This window comes from Cryptotermes secundus, unplaced genomic scaffold, assembly GCF_002891405.2.
Source record: "Cryptotermes secundus unplaced genomic scaffold, Csec_1.0 scaffold1058, whole genome shotgun sequence".
In the NCBI taxonomy this organism is placed as follows: Eukaryota; Metazoa; Arthropoda; class Insecta; order Blattodea; family Kalotermitidae; genus Cryptotermes; species Cryptotermes secundus.
Window position 1 is genome coordinate 239,392 of NW_019728509.1, and position 21,900 is coordinate 261,291.

Below are 21,900 nucleotides of genomic sequence, written 5' to 3' on the forward strand. Positions count from 1 at the left end.
TCATTAAAAAAAATATATATTCATAATTAGTAATACAGGGTGTTCTACTCCTGAAATAATATTCCAAGAAAATTATTTTTTCTATAATTTCTGTCTGAAAATTGTGCTGCGGCCTATACACGCACGCGGCCTATACATGCGTAAGTACGGTATATCGGAATCCTGAAGGGAGGAAACCACTCAGAGAGGTAAATGGGAACGTTGAAGTGAAGTGTATTTCAGGGAAGTGGAGTGGGAGGCGCGGACTGCATTGATGAAGGTCAGGATAGGGGCCTGTTATGAATGCGGCAAGGAGACTTCTGTTTACACCAAAGGCGGAGGTCAATTGCATACCTAATCGAATGTTAGATCATTAGTTTGTAATACTTCTAAACGAGGAGACTACATAATTTCTTTATTCTTCCATTATTAATTTTCACAACAAGCATTTCCTTAGGTTTCATTTACTGCCTGTCAATATCAGGGCATTATCCCTCTTCGTGTCAGAGGCATCGCTTCCGTGCCACCCCTTTACAACATGTCCCACCAGCATGGCACACCGCACGTAATATGCAGAAGTCATTTGGTGCCGGGAGAGTCACCCTTGTACGCTGTTAACTTTAGGTTGGGTCTGGGCTAGTAACACAGAAACCCGACGTTTCTACACTAAAAGTAAAAAGTAAAGTAAAGCTAGCCGGTCACGGTAGCCGAGCGGTCTAAGGCATGCACTGTCTTCGCTCGCTCGGAAGCTGGGATCGTGGGTTCGAATCCCACTCAGGGCATGGATGTTTGTGTGCATTTTTCTGTGTTTGTGTACAGGTAGAGGCCTTGCGACGAGCTGATCACCCGCCCAAGGAGTCCTACCATATGTCTAAGATCTAGAAAAACCGAAGTGAACGGAGAAGTTCTTGGAGGTAGGCCTAGGCCCACAGGGGCTGTAGTGCCAAGGAGAATAAAAAAGTAAAGCTAACCCTGTAACAGGTCCCGAAGGCTCACAGGGTTGTGAAATGTCGAGGCTACCACACTTTCTAAATAATCTCCTCATAGATGTCGGTGGGGTTGTCAGCCTTTCGTGCCGGCTCCCCTTTACTTACTAGGAAGATTTCTGGTACTTAGTTCTATTAGAAGTTAAGTCGAACTCAGGGTCATAGTGCGGCTGGAATGATTAGGTAAATTGAGAAACCTACTTCATCAAGACTCGAACCTGCGACCTTCCGGCTTGTATCATAATACCTCAACTAACTACACTACCCCGTGCCTGAAGTTTGCACACTGCAGTTGAATGAAAGGCGTTGGTAGCAGCAAATTCGTTCCTTGCAATGAAGGTTATTATTATTATTATTATTATTATTATTATTATTATTATTATTAACTTGTATTGACTTAAATGATTATTCGATTAGTATAATATTAGTAAGAACCGTTCTCATTAACAATACTTTCTTTTTGATTTCGCGTAACGGAAACCAATGGATCTGTAACGAATTTTCTGAAGAACGGGTCGCCTCCATTTTCTGTGTACAAGGACCACTTTTCTACCCTGACGACAGAACACTTTTCCCGACCATACGGCAACAACATATCAGACTGAACGGCGTAACATTGCACAAGCCAGTAAATTTCATAGTCACATTTATGAGAACCACAAGTCCCGCAAACCTTTCTCATGTTTAAACCCACACAGGGCATAGGTATTTGGTATGTTTATGTGTTTGTTCTGTGTTGAGATAGAGGCTTTGCGACGAGCTGATCACTCATCCAAGGAGTCCTACAATCTGTAAAATGATATGAAACTGAAAATCAGAGGCCAGAGCCCAAGTTGGCTGTAGAGCTAGTGAAATAAACAAATGTAAAATTAACCCTGTAACAGGTCGTGAAGGCCCACAGAATTGTAAGACGTAGAGGCTCACACATTTTCTAGACAATCGGTTCACAGATGACGGTAAGGTTGTCAGCTTTACCCACCGGCTGTCTTTACCCCAAGGAAGATTCCTGGTACTCATTTCTGTTAGAGGCTGAGTCGACCCCAGGGCCATAGTGTCACCGGAAAGCTAAGGTAAATTAAAAAAAATACCTCATCGGGACTCGAATCCTACCCACGGGGTACCGGGAGCTCTTTTCCTAGGGGTAAAGCTGCCGGGACTTGAAGCTGACCATTCACCTCCAACCAGTGATGAGGCCGAGAAAGTGTTGATCTGTACATCCACTGCTCCTTATGTTTTCTTGGCGTAGTGATTAATTAGTTAAGTTCATAGAAAACTTTTCAATATTGAATATTTATGCGTTTAAAGAATGACACAAAATTATATTCCTGTGCATAAAATTCCCACATCTGCTTACCTACAATTTGCATAAACCAAGTCCATGAGACGAGGTCTTTCTTGAGAACCTGTATTTACTTAGCTATTCAAAATATTGCCCGCCTTTTATGTAATCCGAAATTCCACTCTGCGTTAAAAAAAATGTCCGCGGCTGGGCTGTGTCGTATCCCATATGAATTCAATCCCCATTCTAAAATCCTGCGTCTTCAAGAACATTTTGAACACTCCCCTCCTACTCTTTTCTCTTGCGTTCTATATGCAAAACCCATCTCATTCTTCTGCGTTTATTAGGCGAGAAGTACAACTTATGAAGTTTCTCATTATGCCATCTTCGCAGGTGCTTGTTATATCCTCTCCTCCCGATCCACACGATGCCTCCATCATGTTTTCAAAATCTAAACCGTTACAACTCTCAGCGCTAGAGACCAAATTTCAGGCCCATACAAAAAACAGGTAAAGTTAAATTTGTATGTGTCAGTCTTTCCATGTTTATATAAAAGACTGGTGAATAAAATATTTTGAACTCAGCGGTAGCATGCATTCCCCGAATTTGATCTGCTCCTAATTTATTAATTAATGACATTTTCCTGCCATAACAAAATACCCGAACGTTTCCGTATTTTCAAAGTATTTCTTGGCTATCTTTATCACATGGTTTTGTTCTACATTACAGTGATCAGAAATGAATACATTCGTAGCAGAGTTTCATCTCCTGGCATATAAAGTCGTGTAGGCCGTTGAAAGTAAACCAACGTTTCGAAGGAACATGTCACCTTATTTTCAGCGTTGAAGAGTATCCATGCAAGAAAACGGCGTTACTTTCAAGGGGCTAAACAGCGACATATCTCAGAAGTTAAAGTCTTCCCAGTCAGCTGTGTATGTGACTTGTTTTCTTCTGGAAACCCTGCTTATTGGCGAATAACGGATATTTCATTGTTTGCCATCTTCGGCTTCTAAGTTATCATCACTGGCAGCGAAAACAACCTGATGTGTCCCACTCAATTACCATCCTTCTGCTTCCACTTGACCTTCCCAAAGGCACATCTTAAAGCAATATTGAAAAACAAATACAGTAAGGCACTTTTTGTTTCCGACATCTGTATATAGGAAATGCACATAATTATTTGTACATATTCTGCCAAAGCATTTATTTCCACACATTTTAAGAAATATAATTATTATCATAAATATGAATTCCGTAAGTATAAAGTACGATAGAATTATTTGTAATACTTTCCTAACAAATGAATCAATAGCCTTCCTAAAGTCTGTAAATATCCTGTGTACCGATCCTGCTCTCCCAGTTCTGTTCTCAGTAGCTCAAGAATGCAGAATATCTGATCCATACTTGAACAATTTAGTCGAAATTCATACCTGTGAACTCCGTAATTTCATCTACATATAGAGTTAACCTTGGGAAAAGAGTCCGTGCCATAGCTCAAGGGGTTAGTCCCTGGCTTCCCACCGCGGCGGCCAGAGTTCAATCTCGGGTTTGGTCAAGTGGGATTTGTGGTGGACAAAGTGGCGCTGGGGCACGTTTTCTCCGAGTACTTCGGTTTCCCCTGCCAATCTTCATTCAACCAATTGCTCCACAATCACCCTCACTTATCATCTGGGGCTCGTCCAATAGGCCAGAAGTGGCCGCAGTACAAGGGACTTAGTCCCACCTCACTACTATTAAAAATATTAACCTTGGGCGAAGAATGTATGATTTAATTATTATTATTATTATTATTATTATTATATTTATCGGTGGTCAGGCTACTTTCTGTATCTAAAAGATGCACTTCGAAAACATTGTGGTTCATAGTCAAAGGCAGAACCGCATCCTGGATCCATTACAACCGCAATATCAAAGGATGAATGTGAAAGTAAACCAGTCTGGAGTAGGTTACCGCTGCATATTAATACCTTTCACATAGTAATTCTTCGTTATTTCGCTCCACCGACATGATTTTTCTGAACACGTAACGTCACTGTAGAAAATCAGTGTTGTATTTTGTTTCTTATTTTAAATTGAAGCGTGGGTTAATAGCAGCCTTAAGAGGCACGCCTGCATGTTGTACTTCGCGGCTTGTAGAACAAGAGAAAGAATTTGTTCAAAGAACATTAAGCCATCTGTTAAGTGTGTTCAAGGATCATTATTCACGTCACACGTTTCAACTCAACAAGAAAGGGAAACGCGTGAGGTAATTAAAATGACGCTTTTCTGAATTGAAACGCCTTAACATGGTAAAATTGTCTCTGTACTTAATAAATAAGACAACCTATGAAGACGCATAAGGGGAGTGGAGGTATAGCTCCGGCATTCTTTATCTCTTGTGCCCTCGTGTGACTCACGTGCCCTTGTGTGACTATATGTTTGGATTTGCACTGTGTGTACCTTCTTTTTTTGTATGTACTTTGTTTTGTATTGTTCCATTTATGTATAGTCCTTCCTTGTCTGTAAGAGTGTAAGATATACTGCCACCGGGTGAACACGAAATGGCAGTAAAATAATAATAATAATAACTAGATGAATGTGAGTGGTCATCTTCACGCCCCGGTCTCTTTAACTCCAAGGAAAATACTCCCGATTCCTATTGGACCGGAGGCCGAATGGGCCCCAGAATCGGTCTGGACGTTTCGCAGTAGAGAAAATCTCGTGTTCCTCCTGAATGGAACCCCGGCAATCCAGCTCGCAGCCCCTAGCTATACTTACTAAGTTTTCTCGGTTCTACATCTCTCTCTAAGGGTCTACAGCCCGTTGGACCTTGACCACTTTTTCATTCTCTTAATCAGCACGTCTCAAGTTCGCTACCTACGCACAGAACACAAACCTTGAGTAAACTCACATTGATATTCATGTCTTGAGTGGGATTCGAACCCACGATCTCAGTGTACGATCAGACTAAGGCAGTTCATGCTTATGACCCCGCGGTCACTGTCATCGAGTCTCGGTTCCACATGTTGGTCGTCTGTTCTAATGAATCGGCGGTTTCATGGAACCTACTTTACTTGTCTTTCAGTATAGGTTAATGTAGACAGTATTCTGCTTAGGAATACATATCCTGTCTGTTTACTGAATCAAAATGCAAGGGAAGATATGAGACGAGCAGAAAGAAGCCAAGGAATATTTCCAAATAATTATAATGATTATGCCTCGAGGGCTCAATGCATTTCATCTTCCAACAAAACAGAAGAACAAATCAAAGGATGTTTATAATGCCTATGGGCTAGTAACGTCATTCCTTATTTTAATATAAAAGTCGCTCTCACAAAACTGGTCCTGCCATCTATGGCATGATCATTGCTCTAGAAACTACATCCAATGTAGGACGCTCCGGCGCTGTACAAGCGCAGTTTCCTCTTCTAAAGATGCGCCTGAGGCAAATCTGAGAAATATGTTTCTCTACCTTGATGAATCCGGTTTCTGACGTGTTAACTTTTCCATTTCAAGTTCAAGGCTCATGTTAAAAGCTTTCTATTTTAGAAGGATTGATAATATACCAGTGAGATTGCCCATTTCTACAGAAAAATAATTATGCCGTGTTTTAAATTTATATTTGTCCCAAATTGATTAAAACGATGGGCAAGGGCTGGGAAGATAGAGATCATGAGTAACACGAGAAATATGTACAAAATTTTTGTCGGAAAACCATTAAGGAGAAGGCCATTTGAGAAATAATCATATAAGACGGAACAGTATTAAGATAAATAATTGAAGATGTGGAATGCATGCATCTGGCTTTGGACAACGTGCAATGCTGAAGTGTTCGAAGGTGCTGCGTGTTTCACAAAAACAGGACACCTCCAAAATTAAAAGGAAGTCAGTAAATAGGTAAAAATGAATATAAAGCATAGAATATGTGATATACGAACATGGAGAAAATATTTACTTCTCAACATATCCTCCTCCACCAACACTGATACACATCTATTGACCGTCGGTCGTAACATAACGTTGACGCTGACTTTGATTTGCGAGAGAGAGAGTCGGCAGACAGTAAGTTTAGAGTACTTCTTTTGGCTTATTTTGGACTTCACCTATCGTCCAGTATATAAAAGACAAAAAAAACCACGACGTTTCGGAGACTGGATCTGTCTCCGTCTTCAGGTGGATAGGGAAGGGTAAACCTACTCAGTTGGGCCCCTTAGAAAGAGCTAGTCTCAATCACTGGACTAGCTCTTTCTAAGGGGCCCAGCTGAGTAGGTTTACCCTTCCCTATCCACCTGAAGACGAAGACAGATCCAGTCTCCGAAACGTTGTGTTTTTTTTTGTCTTTTACATACCGGACGATGGGTGTAGTCCAAAATAAGCCAAAAGAAGTACAGTATACACCATCGTCAGAATCCTTTCAATTCTATCTCAGTAAGTTTAGAGTTTCAGAAGCTTTTAACTGTAACACGTGTATGGTTGGGGAACCCGGAGGAAATAGAACGTCCGCCGTTGAAGCCGCTACCAAACAACGCTGTGAAGACAGGGATTCAGAACACTAGTCTGTCTGTGATTTGCAAAGTGTAGTTACAAGCTCAGCATATCCGATTACCAGTTCAAACCCCGTCTATCGTCACCCTAGCACATGACAATTCATATCTTTTCTATAGAACCCTTTGTAGGAACGGGATTTTTCTAACTCTGTATCTAATTTTTACCTTCCTTCTCTTTAAAATATTTCAGATTTATTGGAACGTAATTAATTTTCCATCAGTCTTTCTAGTTAATTTAACGATTATTTCACCGTCGACAGTATAGGGCATCGGACGAAGAGATGTTATAATTCGGAAAGGATTTGGAAGGAAGCGGTCGTGACCTAATCATGGTACTGTTCCGGAATTTTCCTGAAGGAACTGAGAAAAATAATCGAACATCTCAGTCAGAATAACGGGTGTCGTGACTGGGATTCGAAAGCGCATTCCACAATAGAAGTCTAGAATATTGTCTCGAGTCAAAACTGTTCGTCCGTCTGTACAAATACTGTATAATACACAATAAATAAGAAAGGAGCCGGGATAGCGCACTCATTATAGCGACTGGCTACGAGCTGGATGATCGAGGGTCGGAGTTCGAGTCCCAATTGAGTCAAGAATTTTCTCTTCTCCGCGTGTTCCAGATCGGTTCTGAGTTACACCAAACCTCCTATCCAATTGTTACTGTGGGTAAGCGGCCGAGGCTTGAAGCTGACCACTCACCTCCAGCTAGTGCCGAGATGAAGAAAATGTGGATCTATACATTCACTCCCTCATACGCTTTCATGGCGTTGTGCTTAATTAGTTAAGCACAGGGGCAACTTTGCCTTCTTACAATATAGAGGAAATCGTGTACATAGAACATAAAAATAAAAGCTCTAGGCCTGAAGAAAAATCAGTTTCGGAGAAATACAAAAAGGCAACTCGTGTTCAGACCAATGACTGAGCTGCAACATCAAGTTAGTGCATCTATGGGTTCGTCCTAAAATAGCGGTTTTATTAACAATAAAGTGGAACGAAACTTTGTAAACATAATGAATATACAGTGGCAAGGGCGTAACGGAAAAGGTTATTTTCAGCTTCTAGCTGTATAATAAACTGTGATTGTTATAGTTTTAATTGATGTATAGTTGTACAGTGAATGCTTACCATACTGTGAAACGGGGAGTCCTTTATCTGCAATATTAATGTTACAGTCTGAGTTACACATGTGTATAGAAATACTATGGTCCAACTAAATTGTGCTGCTGCTGTTGATGAGGACGATTTTAGTAATTCTGAGCAATTCGAACGATGAAGACAAGAAAACAGAACAATAAACCATTATAATATACAAATTGTGAAGAATTGGTAATGGAAAGAAATAAACTCACAATTTTGCATGGTAAATAAAGTTGTCCCTGTGCTCAACGAAAATCATGAAGGGGTATGGGGGAGTGGATATATAGATCGACATTTTCTTGACCTCGACACTAGCTGGAGGTGAATGTTTAGCTTCACGCCCCTGACGCTTTACCCCTAAGGAAAGAGCCCCCGGTACCAATTGGATAGGAAATTAGGTGGACCGGTTTGCTCGATTTGGAGAAGAGAAAATTCTTGACTTTACCGGGACTCGAACTTCAGACCCTTGGTCGTCCAGCCAGCAGCTGTACCGGCTACGCTACCCTGGCTCCTCAATATTGCATGGTGAGAAAGAAATATTTAAGAAGTCCAAATTATATTCAGTTGGCCCGCTTTTCGGAATTCAGTTCTTTCCACAAGATGCACATAGAATTAACTAGCCCTACATATTATAAAAAAGAAACATTAATTTTCAGCATTTAGAGTAAAGTCTTCTGCATTCTAACGACATGTAGAAGAACACCGACGTTTCGGAGGAACATGATATCTAGCATATTGCCATTCTGTTTACCAAAACTGGTCTATAGTTGAAGGCTCTAGATTTGTATTCTTTTTGGCAGTGTTTGGAACACTGGTAATCTTACTGAGACTTATCGAGGATTGCCTCAGTCCCTGCAGGCATGCGCTGTGGTAGTTACTTGACTAGGTGACGAGAGCTTCCTTCTCAATCCTTGCCACATCATCATCATTCACGCATTATCCTACAATTCGATCCTATATAGTCTGGATATTCTAGAGCGTCTTTATATATAAAACAAAACAGACTCCGTGGTGTTAGTCCGCAAGCAAACTATACCGACTGAACCACCGCCGATTGTTGGCGAAGTTAGTGTCAACTTTAGCGGATAGAGGGTGTCGCGTGGTCAGCGCAACGAATCCCCACAGCTGATAATTTCGGTTTTCTAATTGTGAGCTGTTATAATTTGATTGTAATTGTAATAGAAGTGCCAATATATCCAGTCATCCAATTCAGAACTTGCTACAATTAGTCACGCAGACACTTCATTGGCGAAAATATAAAGCCAAGAATATCACAATTTGGATCCAAATTAAATGTGTAAGCCAATAACAGGGTGAAATTGGCCATGGTCTCTCAGAAGCGGATTTTAAATAAGAGTTTACTGAATGAATTCGCTCACCTTGACTAGTAGATGGCAGAATTGTAATTCAAGGAAGCGCATGTACTGCGTGCATGGACATATACAGTGGCGTCAGTGGCAAAGTCTAATGACAATCTTCATGGGGCATGAAGCTGCCTCATGAGATACAACGGATTCTGGAAAGTCACATAGTATTCGTGGCACGGTGTCATTTAACATCACATCCTGACATCTTTACTGCCTATGTCCGGAGGTCATGTGTCACGGTGGACTGCTAACCCTGACACTTCAGGCAGCAGCTCCATACACAGCTCAGTAAAAATACTCAATTGAGTATCTTGAATACTGCAAAGCTGTATATCTCCTGATATGTGATGCTGATTGGTTAACAGCAAAACAAATGTAAAATAACCAAAAGTTCTTCAGAACAACTTTAAATAGATCTTCTTGAGAATCTAACAATAGTAAAGCCGGTCAAGAAATTTCCGGCTTGTTGTTGCATACTGATATTTCCATGCGCTTGCCTGTACGACTTGTAGAGTACACTTTGTAGCTACACAATCCCATCCATGCTAAGCTGCTCTTGTCTGGAATAATGCTGTTTAAATTGTTAGGTGGAATATATAGCTACTGGGTTACACAACACGTGTTTTTCATTAAGTTAAGAGCTTTTAAAATAATGTTCTCTACCTTCAATTATATGAATGTCATCCACAGAAGAGCACAACCAACTTATTACCACACAAGTGACACCACAGCCTGAATAGATCTGTCTTCACCGCTAATATTAAGAAGTACTTAAATATCGTAAATAATATTCATAGTTTAATAATGAGTACCAGTGAAGTGTATATGTGTTTCGCAGTAAGATTTAGTAATGAGTACCAGTGATGTGTATATGTGTTTCGCAGTAAGATTTAATAATGAGTACCAGTGATGTGTATATGTGTTTCGCAGTAAGATTTAAGAACGACAAGTTAATAAAGACTAACTGATTCAATATGGGTGTATTTTTTCGAGAGATTTGTCCTGTATGAAAATCAAAATGGGTCAATTCGGGTCGATAAACGCTTAAATTCTGTGATCAAGAAATAACAAAAAACGACTGGGTTTGATAATACAAATTATAGAGAAATAAAATATTTGAATGTTTAGGCTTCAGAAACGGCTACGTGAAGCTTTATTTTTTCCCCACAACGTAACCGAATAATAGAGTATTAAATACATTTTATTAAAATATAATTAAGACACCCTGCTATTATTTAATCTCCAGTTTTCGACATGTGAAAAGAACACAGAAAATGTATCAAAACAGAGAACTGGAGAGAGCATTTGGATCTAGGACAGGAAGTAACAGGAAACTGAAGAAATCAGCACGGTATGCAGTTTCACACAATTTGTACTCTTCCTCTAATAATATTACGGATATCGTATGAATGCAGATGAGATAGGCATGATATGCAGCACGGAAGATTTTATTGGGTAAATCTGGAAGGAGCACGGAACTCATGGAAACAGGCAGAACCTACGTGGGGGAATAGAGCTAAAATGGATCATTAAGAAAAATGGTGAAATAGTTTTGATTGGATTCAGCTGGATGATCATAAATACCAGTGGCCGGCTGTAATGGAAACGGCGATGGAAGTCTTATTACTGTTAGTATTCTATTACAGTTCCTGGTTATTTGTTGAATTTACAAACCTGGCAGTAGCCCAGACGTTATAGTGGCGATTAATACAATGAACAATAAATTGGAAAGAATGTAAACGAAAGCTGGTGACTAATTTAAGACTGTGGCCCGACATTTTCTTGCAGACACTGAGAAAGCTCACGGCGAACGTCAGTCATTATAGCTGATTTCCTGTCCGAGATTTCAATCCCGGACCTCTCGAGCACAGAACAAGAATATTACTATGTAAGATTTGAGGCTTTCACGCCGGTGACTATGAAGAAAGCAGTCTTCTGGGATTTGGCACCGTGTATATGTGGTGTTAACTGACGTTTTGGAGAAACATATCGCCTCCATCTTCAGGGTAGAAGAAAAAATATAGCACTCTGCTTTTACCGCTTCTCACGGTCTCTTCGCTTGCGGATTTCTTATATTTTTTCTTCTACCTTGAAGATGGAGGCGATACGTTCCTCCGAAACGTCGGTTAACACCACATATACACGGTGCCAAATCCCAGAAGACTACTTTCTTCAAGAATATTACTGTCAGCAACAGAGATCTCGCGTCCAATCACACTGCATAAAAATATTTTGACAATGGAAAATACATGCGTACAGGAAATGAATTGTTGCTGTGACGTCTGTGGGTTCCTGAAGGTTGAAAAGTAGTTGTTACGGCATAAAGTTACTTTCACGTTAGTCTAATGAAAGTCGTAACTGAAAGACAATACAATTTTGTAATAATACTGTAACGGATTTGATCATCTCGTTGCCAGGCAGCAGCTCTGTAAACACGGTACATTACGAACAATAGGCTGTTTTCTATGGGGTCCGAGCTGTGACCGTTGCTATGCAATGGTTTGGTAAACACGATTCAAAATAGAAGACGGTGTTTTCCGTGGGATCCGTGTAAATGAATTATCTTAAAAACAAACGACGCTATTGATCTGAGTTCTGAGTTCTCATCGTAGAAGATAGCCAAGGAAAGTTCGTGGACCTGTGAAGACTTAAAGTATGATTAGAATTGTAAATCTATCTGAAATGATCAAACAAAACATGAACTGGATAATGTTCATTTTCGGCCTTTTCGCCGAATAAAATGGACATGACAGGGCGCATTTCTATCTCACTCACCCTCCAAAATTTTATCGAAAATCCGTCGAAAATCTACTGATAACATGAAATGGAATGATTATTTGTTGTTTAGGATCCACCAAAGTACGAGTTTGGATATGACGTACGGGACGGAAAAGGTGGTCGGCAAGGTCACCTGGAGACTCGTGACGGGGTATACGCGCTGGGAGTTTACTATGTTAACCTACCGGACGGAAGTGGGCAGAGTGTTCGCTACTTTGCTGACGACTGGGGCTACCACCCTCTGGTGTCCTACAGCAGTTCCAGCAAGACTGGCACCACGAAGACACAATTTGCTCTTGGAGAAAAGGCAGTCGCTGCTCTGGCCAAGTCAAAAGAAACTAATCCTTCGGTACGTAATTAAGTTTATCAGCTGCAGACATATTATAACTGTACATTAACGGTGGAATTTTCTCGTTATAACCGACAATAATATCTAACACAATGGATGACAGTCAGTTGTGGGCAAATGATAAAGAAATTCCCCGTTCTTTATGGAAACCGAAAGTACGCAACAGCTTTCGTAGGAGGTTTTCATCGGACGTTGTCCTCTTGCAGTTAAATTCATGACACACACAAACACACTTTTACTATAGCATCCACTGAAATTCTATCTTACTAGTCACAGTGGCCGAGCGGTCTAAAACATAAAGTGTTTTGGCTCGCTCAAATACTAGTATCGTGGTTACGAATCCAACTAGGAGCACGGGATTCTTTCCGCCTTTTATATTTGTGTTACACTGTGTAGATGGGGCTTTGCGATAGTGCTGATCACCCGTCCAGGAAGTCCTACCAAATGTATATAAGATCAATAGTTCAAGATTAATTCTGATGGAAAACAGTCCCAAGGGCCGAATACGAAAAGCAGAAGAAGGAATACTATCCTAAAGTTCTCCACAAGATATATTTCATTTTCGTTTCCTGCAGTTCTTTTTTTTTTTTCCTAAATTTTGTACAACTTTCTCGTCACCCCACATGTGCATATGTGCAGTTCACCCAAGCACCAGTAATTTAATCGTCCTAATAAAATTTGTAAGTCGAAAAGAGAGTTAAACCAGCCAGTCACGTACCACAAATTGGGAGACGAAAAATAAATACATCAGTTCGAAAATCTGAAGAAGGAAAACACCTGTATGTAAGATTTGAGGCTTTNGATATAGAATTTCCTGAACAACTTAGAAGCTATCAGCTCCTCATCTGTATGGACATTCTTCTTAATGTTGTGTCCAGGAGAGCATTAAAATGAAGTAAATATCTGTTTCAGGTATCAGTGACTAGACCAACAGTGACTACGTTGATAAGCTCAGCGCTGAAACTTTCGGAAGATTCGGGCGGCGGTGATGCTGACAGTGGTGACATCCTTAAAATCAGACCCAGCAATGTAAAGCTGTCGGCTAACAGACTTGTAGGAACTGGAAGAAAGCCAACCATATCTTATCAGCAAGCATCGCGGCCCTCTGAAGAACAAGTTGATGTGTCTGCCGTAAACAACCTTGTCGAATCGAAGTCAGACTCAGGAAACGGTAAATACAAGGTTGTTACTCCCCTTTATACAACTCCGAACAAAATATCAGGCTCTGACTCTCATAGTTCTTCCTATGGACCAGAAGAGGCCTCTGCTTACGAACCTGGACAAGTGTATCAGCATATCGGCACGAAAGGAATAGGTTCTTCTAGCTATCAGTTTATCGAAATTGGAGGTGATTCATCTGGTGGTGAACATTTTAGATCGCCGTCTCCTGCAGTTTCTCAGTTAATTACTAAGCCAACAAATACTCAAAGTCAAAAGCTATTTGGTCATAAAGGTGCCGAAAATGTGAAAGTGACATCCTATTTAGGTGATGTAAATTCTCCATTGAAATTTGGCGATAGAATTCCAAACGTGAATTCAGATTTTACTCAAACAACTGCAAGCGTAGAGCAAGATCAGAATGAAATTCACAAAGGAAAACAAGAGGTACTTGAAGTTACTCCACTTCCAATATCTCAACGTCATCCCCCTTTGAGGCCGATTATAGTTGCTGATATATATCCAAAAGAAACAATAGGAACGGTGAGGCCCATTACCATATTACCAACTACAACACCAGTATCTATCTATGTAACTCACTCCCCAGAAACACCTTCATCAACTTCGACGTCTAGCTCAGGAAGCGCTCTAACAAGTCCCACCAATACTTTGAAACACGCAACTGGTAGCACGTATTCAACTCCAACGAATCTTTTATCACAGTCCCAGGCAGGATCACTGTCGTATTCTTCAGAATCAGAGAGTAATTCTCAATCGTTTGGATCCATTACCAATAACGGTCTTTCAGGCCACATCCTTCCTCCAGTTTATTCAACTCAAAAACCCATTATAATGTCAAACACAAAGGAAACTGCCTCCACGTCCTTTACTTTTGGTTCAGACGGAAGTTCATTGTCAACTGGATCTGGAGGACACACAGCTGATGCTGGAACACAAGCTTACAAAACTCCTGCACCTCTTGCAGTGTCATATGTACAAAGTATTTCAGGTGCACAAGAAGTGAACTCACAGCCCGCGGCTAGTGGGCATGCTACTTCAAAAGCACAGCAAACTCCATCCCCCATATTTGTATATTACTCAACTTTATCACCTTATTCACATACATCGAGTTCTGCAGTGAGTGGAACTAGCAATGATCACGGAGTCAGCGATGTGTACTCAACTCCGGCACCCTTATCGTTATCAGAGTCACAAGAATTTTCGCCTTCCGAAGCCGACGAAAATTCCAAACAGCAGTCCACTATAACAATCAACAGCGGAAATGCAGAAAAAACCATCGAAAATCAGCAGTCAATTCCCGCTACTGTTTACATATCACACACACCAATGTCATCCTCATTTTCGGTATCGATATCAAATTCGGTTAATTCTGAGTCCAAAAGTTCCGTCACTGCTACTAAGAATGCTGAATCTGGGCAGCTTATTCACAACAATATTCACTCAACAACTCCTCGACCTTCAGCAGAATATTATTCTAATTCTGAAGGTTCATCGTCAGGTAAATATATTGTCAGTCCAGCTACAATTCTCCTTAACTCAAATACTCAGCCAGTTGCAGCCGCCCTCACATCGTCAGCCGAAGTGCTGTCTCCAATACATGCTGCAGTATCACTGGGCACAGCATCACATCAAAATCCAACAGCAGTATCAGCTGTCTCTTCCGAATCTGCGTTAACACCACCCGAAGTGAAAGAAGCAAACGAAATACCACAATCAAAAACTGTTGTTGAAGTTCAGAAAGCTATTTCACTTGACTTAAATGATCTTACTGTTAAGCTTAATACAGAGCAGAAACCAGATTTAGAAGCTACCACACCAGCAGCGCCGATATTGTACTCCCAACAGACCGTAGGAAAAGGCAAAGAAGTTGACCACAGCAGCAGTCAGCAACACATATATAATGGAGGTCTCCTTGAGTACACTTACGGTCAGCCACTGACTGGGCTGCAGGTATACCCTCAGTTAAGATATAATTTCCCTCATATATCTGGATCCACTGATCAAGTGTTACTCGGATACAACCCACAACTGTATGAAACACAGAAACTCGTTCATTTGGGATACAATAGGCAGGAACAGTTACATGGGGGAGTTCAGCATGAAGCTCCGTACGAACATTCATTTGAACGACATCGGGAGTACACTCAGAAGCAACTGGATGGGCAACTGCAAGCAATAGCAGGGTATCAAGAGGGGACAGAGGCTGAAAAGCCGAGAGAAAAATATCAATACAATCAGAATTCTGCAAGTAATTTGAAAATTTATCAAGAGCAAGAAGACGCAGACAAGCAACCGGCGGAAACGTCATATATCCAAAAATTTTATGGCAAGGAGCACCTAGTTCTCCAAGAGAAATTGCCTGAAAAGACACAAACAGAAGAAGAACACAGTAAAAAATCTGTACAAATGGAAACTGATGTTCAGAAGCCTCAGGTTCCTGTCCAAATTATTCATGAACTAAAGTACGAACAACCATTCAGAGTTAATGAGCCAGTAGAACACCGGTCACCCATAGAAAATAACCAGGTATCATACCAGCTACTTGGCCAGCAGATAGGTTACGACGCACCTGCTGGAGTTCAACAGGAAATCGAATATCTGGGACCCACAAAACTTAAGCAGCAAGTTGAGCAGACAGTAAATACTGCAATAGTACAGTCCGGCTATGGTCATCAGACAATTTCCACACCAGACAACATTGTACAAATCACCCAGGGAAGCGAGCAAGGACCAAGGAGTAAGGGTCAACCACAGTATAACAGAAATCCCAGCGAAGTTTCAAAACAACTGCAGTCAGAATACAGTCACCAGTTATTAGAAGAAGAGAGACAGGAACAAGTGAGGCTTAGCAGCCAAATAGGCAAAGCATTAAATCAGATAAACGCTGAATATAATGAGGCCAGTGTAAGGACACAATTCCCGGTACACATTCTTAACGAAGGGAAGATCGTCTCTCTGCCTGTGGCTGCAAACTTACCTACTTTGTCCCCCACAACTTTCGTCCCACTGAATCAACCTCCTCAGTCAATAGAACAAATTAAGTTGGTAGAAGTTGAGAAACGTGTTCCAGTACATGACACAAAAGTGATAGAGAAGCCCATTCCTGTGCCCCATGCGGTCCCCATCGAGATCACGAAACTTGTAGCTGTTGACCGACCAGTGCCATACCCTCAACCCTACGCTGTCCCACATCCGGTACCTGTCCCGTACGCTGTGCCTCACCCAGTAGGAGTTCCTGTACCCCATCTTGTTCCCTACCCCCATGTTGTAACCGTCCCTTATAAAGAAGTGCATCCGGTCTACATCCATACTGGTAAACCTCACAGGAATGAATTTCGCGACCACACACAAAATATCCCCACCAACACACCCTTGCCAGTCATCTTGAAAGCTCTGCAGTACAATGGAGGGCGCTACGGAGTACCAGTGTCCATAAAACCTCAGTCTGTCTTTCTTACACCACCTCCACTAAGACCTGGCGGAAAAGCAAGAGGCCTCCAACAGAGCAAGCATTTTGACCACTTCAGGACACTTTGTATTGAGTATGGATTTAAACCTCCTTTAGTACCATCTTTACAGATTGATGAGGTTCCCCTATCTGCATACGGTCCTCCACGGAAAGATTGAAAGGGCTTGTACGCTTATTAATGAATTATTTAATTGCTACGCAGTCACCGATACATAAAAATATATATTCTTGTGTTGAACTGACATTGTCAACCGTTCACATTAATCAAGTGCTTATGTCACACTCGAGCTCTTTTTTCATATATTTCATTACTGAATAAAGCTCGGCGCTCTATAGTAAGGAAGAAATTGCATTAAGTTCAGATCAACATAATATCAATATAATTAGTTGGAACAATCAATATTTTTACGAACATTGAATAGAAGAGTCAATTCCGAAGACCTGTTGTTTACACTGCTACTGTAAACTATTTATGTAAATATGTGTACAAATAAATGCGAATAATCACATCTGGAGACTTGTTATAAAGAATGTTCTGTCATATTGGCATACTGATAGAATTGTATGCTTTACAATGTTGAAGTATTCGCTCAGACGAATACTGCAGTCATTTAAGTTATATTAATTTTGAACTATAAAGTAGCTGTTTCAACGTAAGCGACAATATGGTTGCCTTTCCCCCAGAGTCATGCCCAGTGAGGAACTGCTAAGGTTAGGTAAAGTTGTCCCTTTGCTTAATTAGTTAAGCACTAGGCGACGAAAACCTATAGGAAGTGCTAGTACAGCTCCAAAAATTGTAACTTTGGCACTAAATGTAGGTGGTTACTCAGCTTCATGTCCTGGCCGTTTTACCTCCATGAGAAAAGCCTCCACCCCTCGTGATATGACACATAGTACAGCACAACAAGCAGCAGATTATTAGAAAGGGAAACGGAAGGCATCAGTAGGTCATCTTGGATGTCAGAGTTCACTACACGTGAAAATGTGTGCAGAAAATATTATACACCTGCGAGAAGCTTATCCGTCTCTAAACTCACTATCTCTATTAGCCATCACTTTGTTGAACGGTACAAAAATGGTAATCTCCAATAAATATATTTGTAAATAATATGAGGCAGTATATTGCGTTTTGCGAAAGTTGAAGTTCGGTTAATGTAGCGTACGATTTGGGTAAGTGTGAACATGATGGTGGTGGGGGACATAAAGAGAGGGGTGTAGACTACCAAACGCGTGTTTCAATTTAACTCGTTGCAAAGATTTATATTCTTAACAGGGAACTGATATCCACAGATACACAAATGTATTGAGACTGCGAAACAGAAAAAGATGCAAGCTAAAAGCGTAAACAGTTGGTAAAGCTGCGCTTAACTTTTAGCTCTTAAGGGATGAGGTTAGGGTAGTTAAGGCCAGCTGTAGGAGGAAGGGGATAGCGAAATATAGCTAAGCGGTTTCTAACATATTCACGCCGACCGCAAACACACATTTCACTAAAACACATCGGTAAAATGAAAATGTATCAAGAACAATGCGTAATACGGAATTACATAGCAGCAGAAGGAGAGAAGGAGAGGGGGAAGTAAATTCACTATTAAAAGTGACATTTAATTGTTCCTTAACTTGCTTACTCTGATTGCAGGACGTCTGCATGTAAATCTGTTAAGAGCATTCATTTACAGCCCTACACGTTTGTTTCCCCTGTACCACCTATTCCCTTTAGAGCAGCGCTTTTACGTTATACAAAGTAAAGTTACCCCTATAACAGGCGGCGAAGGCCGATAGGGTTGTGAGACGTCGAGGCTCCCACATTTTCTAGACAATCCGCTCACAGATGGAGTTGAGGTTGTCAGCCTTACTCGCCTGCCTTCCCTTACCCCCAGGAATATTACTGGTACTCCTTTCGATTAGAAACTGAGTGCCCCCAGGGACATAGGGAGGCTAGAAGGATTAGGTCAATTGATAAATTCAATGACCTCATCGGGAATCGAACCCGCGACCTCCTGGCTTGCAGCAGAGTGCCTCAATTACGCTACTGTGTGTCACTATATTTTGTCCAAGTTATTTATAAAACTTTGTCATGTACTGTAGTTACATTTCTTGTACAATTGTAGTTCTAATAATATACACAAATATTGAACTGGAAATAAAATATTTACATGAAATTTTAAGCGTGCTAAAGTTCACAGTTATTATTGGGAAGCAAAGGGTCCCTCAGGTAATCAAGAAATTATCATACCTGTCATGTATAGAACCTGCAGTTGCGTTAAAATGTTTACTGCAACCTGACACTGAAACCTATCCTGGTATACACTAAGACGGCAAAAACCCACATATCTTATTTCTCCAAGATAAGGTTATTTTAATATTGACCTCCCACCTATATCGCTGACCCTCAAATTGCTTATCCCTTAAGACTGTAGAACTAAAATTTTATATGCATATTTCATCTGTCTCATGCGTGTTACATAGTCACACAGGCCGCGCCATAGCTCAAGCGGGTAGTCGCTGGCTTCCCACCGCGGTGGGCCGGGTTCGATTCCGGGTCTGGTCAAGTGGGATTTGTGGTGGACAAAGTGGCGCTGGGGCAGATTTTCTCCGAGTTCTTCGGTTTCCCCTGCCAATATTCATTCCGCTAATTGCTCCACAATCATCCTCGCCTATCATCTGGGGCTGATACTATAGGCCAGAACTGGCCGCAGTACAAGGGACTTAGTATCACCCCACTAGCAATAAAAAATACATAGTCACTCATCTCATTTTCCTTCATTTAATCTCCATAGTATTATTTTCTTAAGCGTACAAACTATGAAAGGCCGGGATAGCTTAGTCAGTATAGCGACTGGCTACGACCGAAGCGTTGCATTTCGAGTCGCGGTGGAGTAAAGAATCTTCTCTTCTCGACGTCGTCCAGGCCGTCTCTGGGCCCCACCCAACCTCCTATTTAATGGGTACTGGGGGCTCTTTCCCCGAGGGTAAAGCGTGAAGCACAGAGCCGTGGACTCGTCAAATTACTAAAAAGCCTCTCTGTATAATTAATTTATGTAAATTCCCGTTCTTGTAATATATGCTGATGATAATTACGCCTCAGTAATAATATAAGATTTGATAATAATACAGCGACTACAATAATGCAACTTAATACACATTGCATTAAAGATAAATGGTTAACTTGTTCATAATAGTTTTATTCTTCACATTTGTGTTATACTCGTACAAGATTCTTTTCAGATTTATATATTTAAAAATTTTGCTTTAACCCATTCGAACACATTGAAACATACAAAACAAAATACTGACAACTGAGATGTGAGATAATTGGAGATTTTTCCTGTTCTTTGTTCAGCTGTTCCTTAATCTCAGTATTTCCTCCTTGCTCAAAGCGAACACAGCAATTTACACGGAAAAAAGCCCCCCTCCCCAAATAGATCCGTTAGTCTGTAAATTTCTGAGAGGAGAAATTCACATGTTTTTAAATTTGTAAATGATAACTTTTCCGTGATCCAGTGCATTTTGACTTACAACCTGCAGTATCACTTTCAGTTATTTCATTGTTTTATTTTCAAAAATATGTTCCAAATTTAGGTTCATTTTTATGGAGATCTGAATAATTAGACTCATGTATCTTCATCAGTTCTTAGCAAGATAATCAGCAACAATTTGGTACATACAAAAGAACTGGTCACGTTCATGTTTATTCATGAATCAAGAGAATAAAGTAATCAGAATGCACAATGAGTGAAGGGATGAGAATTGTCATGGCATAATTTTCTCGTTTTTTATGATGATAAATAATTCAGATCAGAATATATTAATAACTTATCGTCCTTCCATCAATTTGTATAATTTTAATATCGCTTCAGAGTCAAATGCATCTTTCATACTACGAATTGCTACAAAAGTTAATCGAATAAAATTAATTAGAATGAAAGGGTTTGAAGAATATATGAAGCAAGAAACGGGCATGAAGCACGTAGCATGCAGAGCTCAGATAAAAGAAAAACCCAGGATCTATAACTGTCCTCAGAAAAACCTTGTTTTAGCTACATTCATTTAAAAGTTGAGGTCTGAAGAAATACTGTAATTTCGTCAATACTGGATTTGATATGAGAAACAATGTTTACACTACTGTGTCTGGGACGAACAATCGTTTTCTCCAGAAACAAAATCATTACACTTTGTTCTATGTTTTGTAGTTCCATTAAAGCAATACATAATAAAATGTTGAAACATGAGGCTGAGCGTTATATACAAGGTTCACAGTTAAATGTCACGCCTGGGAAACTTCAACGAAAAGAATTCTGTGAAGAAATGGGTAGAAATAATGTCGACAATTCATATCGACAATGTAAGTCATTATACTCTTTGTCCTGTGTGCAGGCTTGAACGAGGTTACAAAGGGTGCATTCTATACACCCAAGCTTTTGGTACTGTTCTGAAAATGTAAAATGGTATTTGAAAATATGAAAAATGCGGAAATTTTCACTTATTTATAAGTGAATCGGCCATACAGATTCCACTTTCAGGACGTTAAAATGATCATTTTAGTAGGCAACGCCATGAGTAAGAACAAATAAAATGGCTAATGACGAATAAGGGTCAGATGAATGTTAGAAATGTATTTTACCACATACTGATTGCAATTCTCAGCTACTTGTATTTTCTTGAACATAACTGTCATAGTTTATTATCGTGGGAACTCTCTTAAAGCAAGTATTGTCTCATCTATATTTTACACCTTCTCATTTATAAGGAACACTAATTTACTTACTTGCAGTTACAATGGCGAAGAGTTACTTCTCTCTACATGAATATACGGTATACTACTCTGTAAAACAATATAAATCTTTAAGC

The 21,900-nt window shown here is 40.3% G+C and overlaps 1 protein-coding gene across 1 annotated transcript in view; it reads left to right on the forward strand.

Annotated features, from left to right (window-relative positions):
• The window catches only part of LOC117282377 (mucin-5AC-like), a 36,841-nt gene extending 19,356 nt beyond the window's left edge, over positions 1–17,485 (forward strand). The window contains exons 3-4 of the mRNA XM_033751748.1: positions 12,126–12,404; positions 13,317–17,485. Of these exons, the coding sequence (XP_033607639.1) occupies positions 12,126–12,404; positions 13,317–17,210 (4,173 nt within the window). The 3' untranslated portion in view covers positions 17,211–17,485. The remainder of the gene's footprint in view (positions 1–12,125; positions 12,405–13,316) is intronic.
• Positions 17,486–21,900: the final 4,415 nt, after the last annotated feature.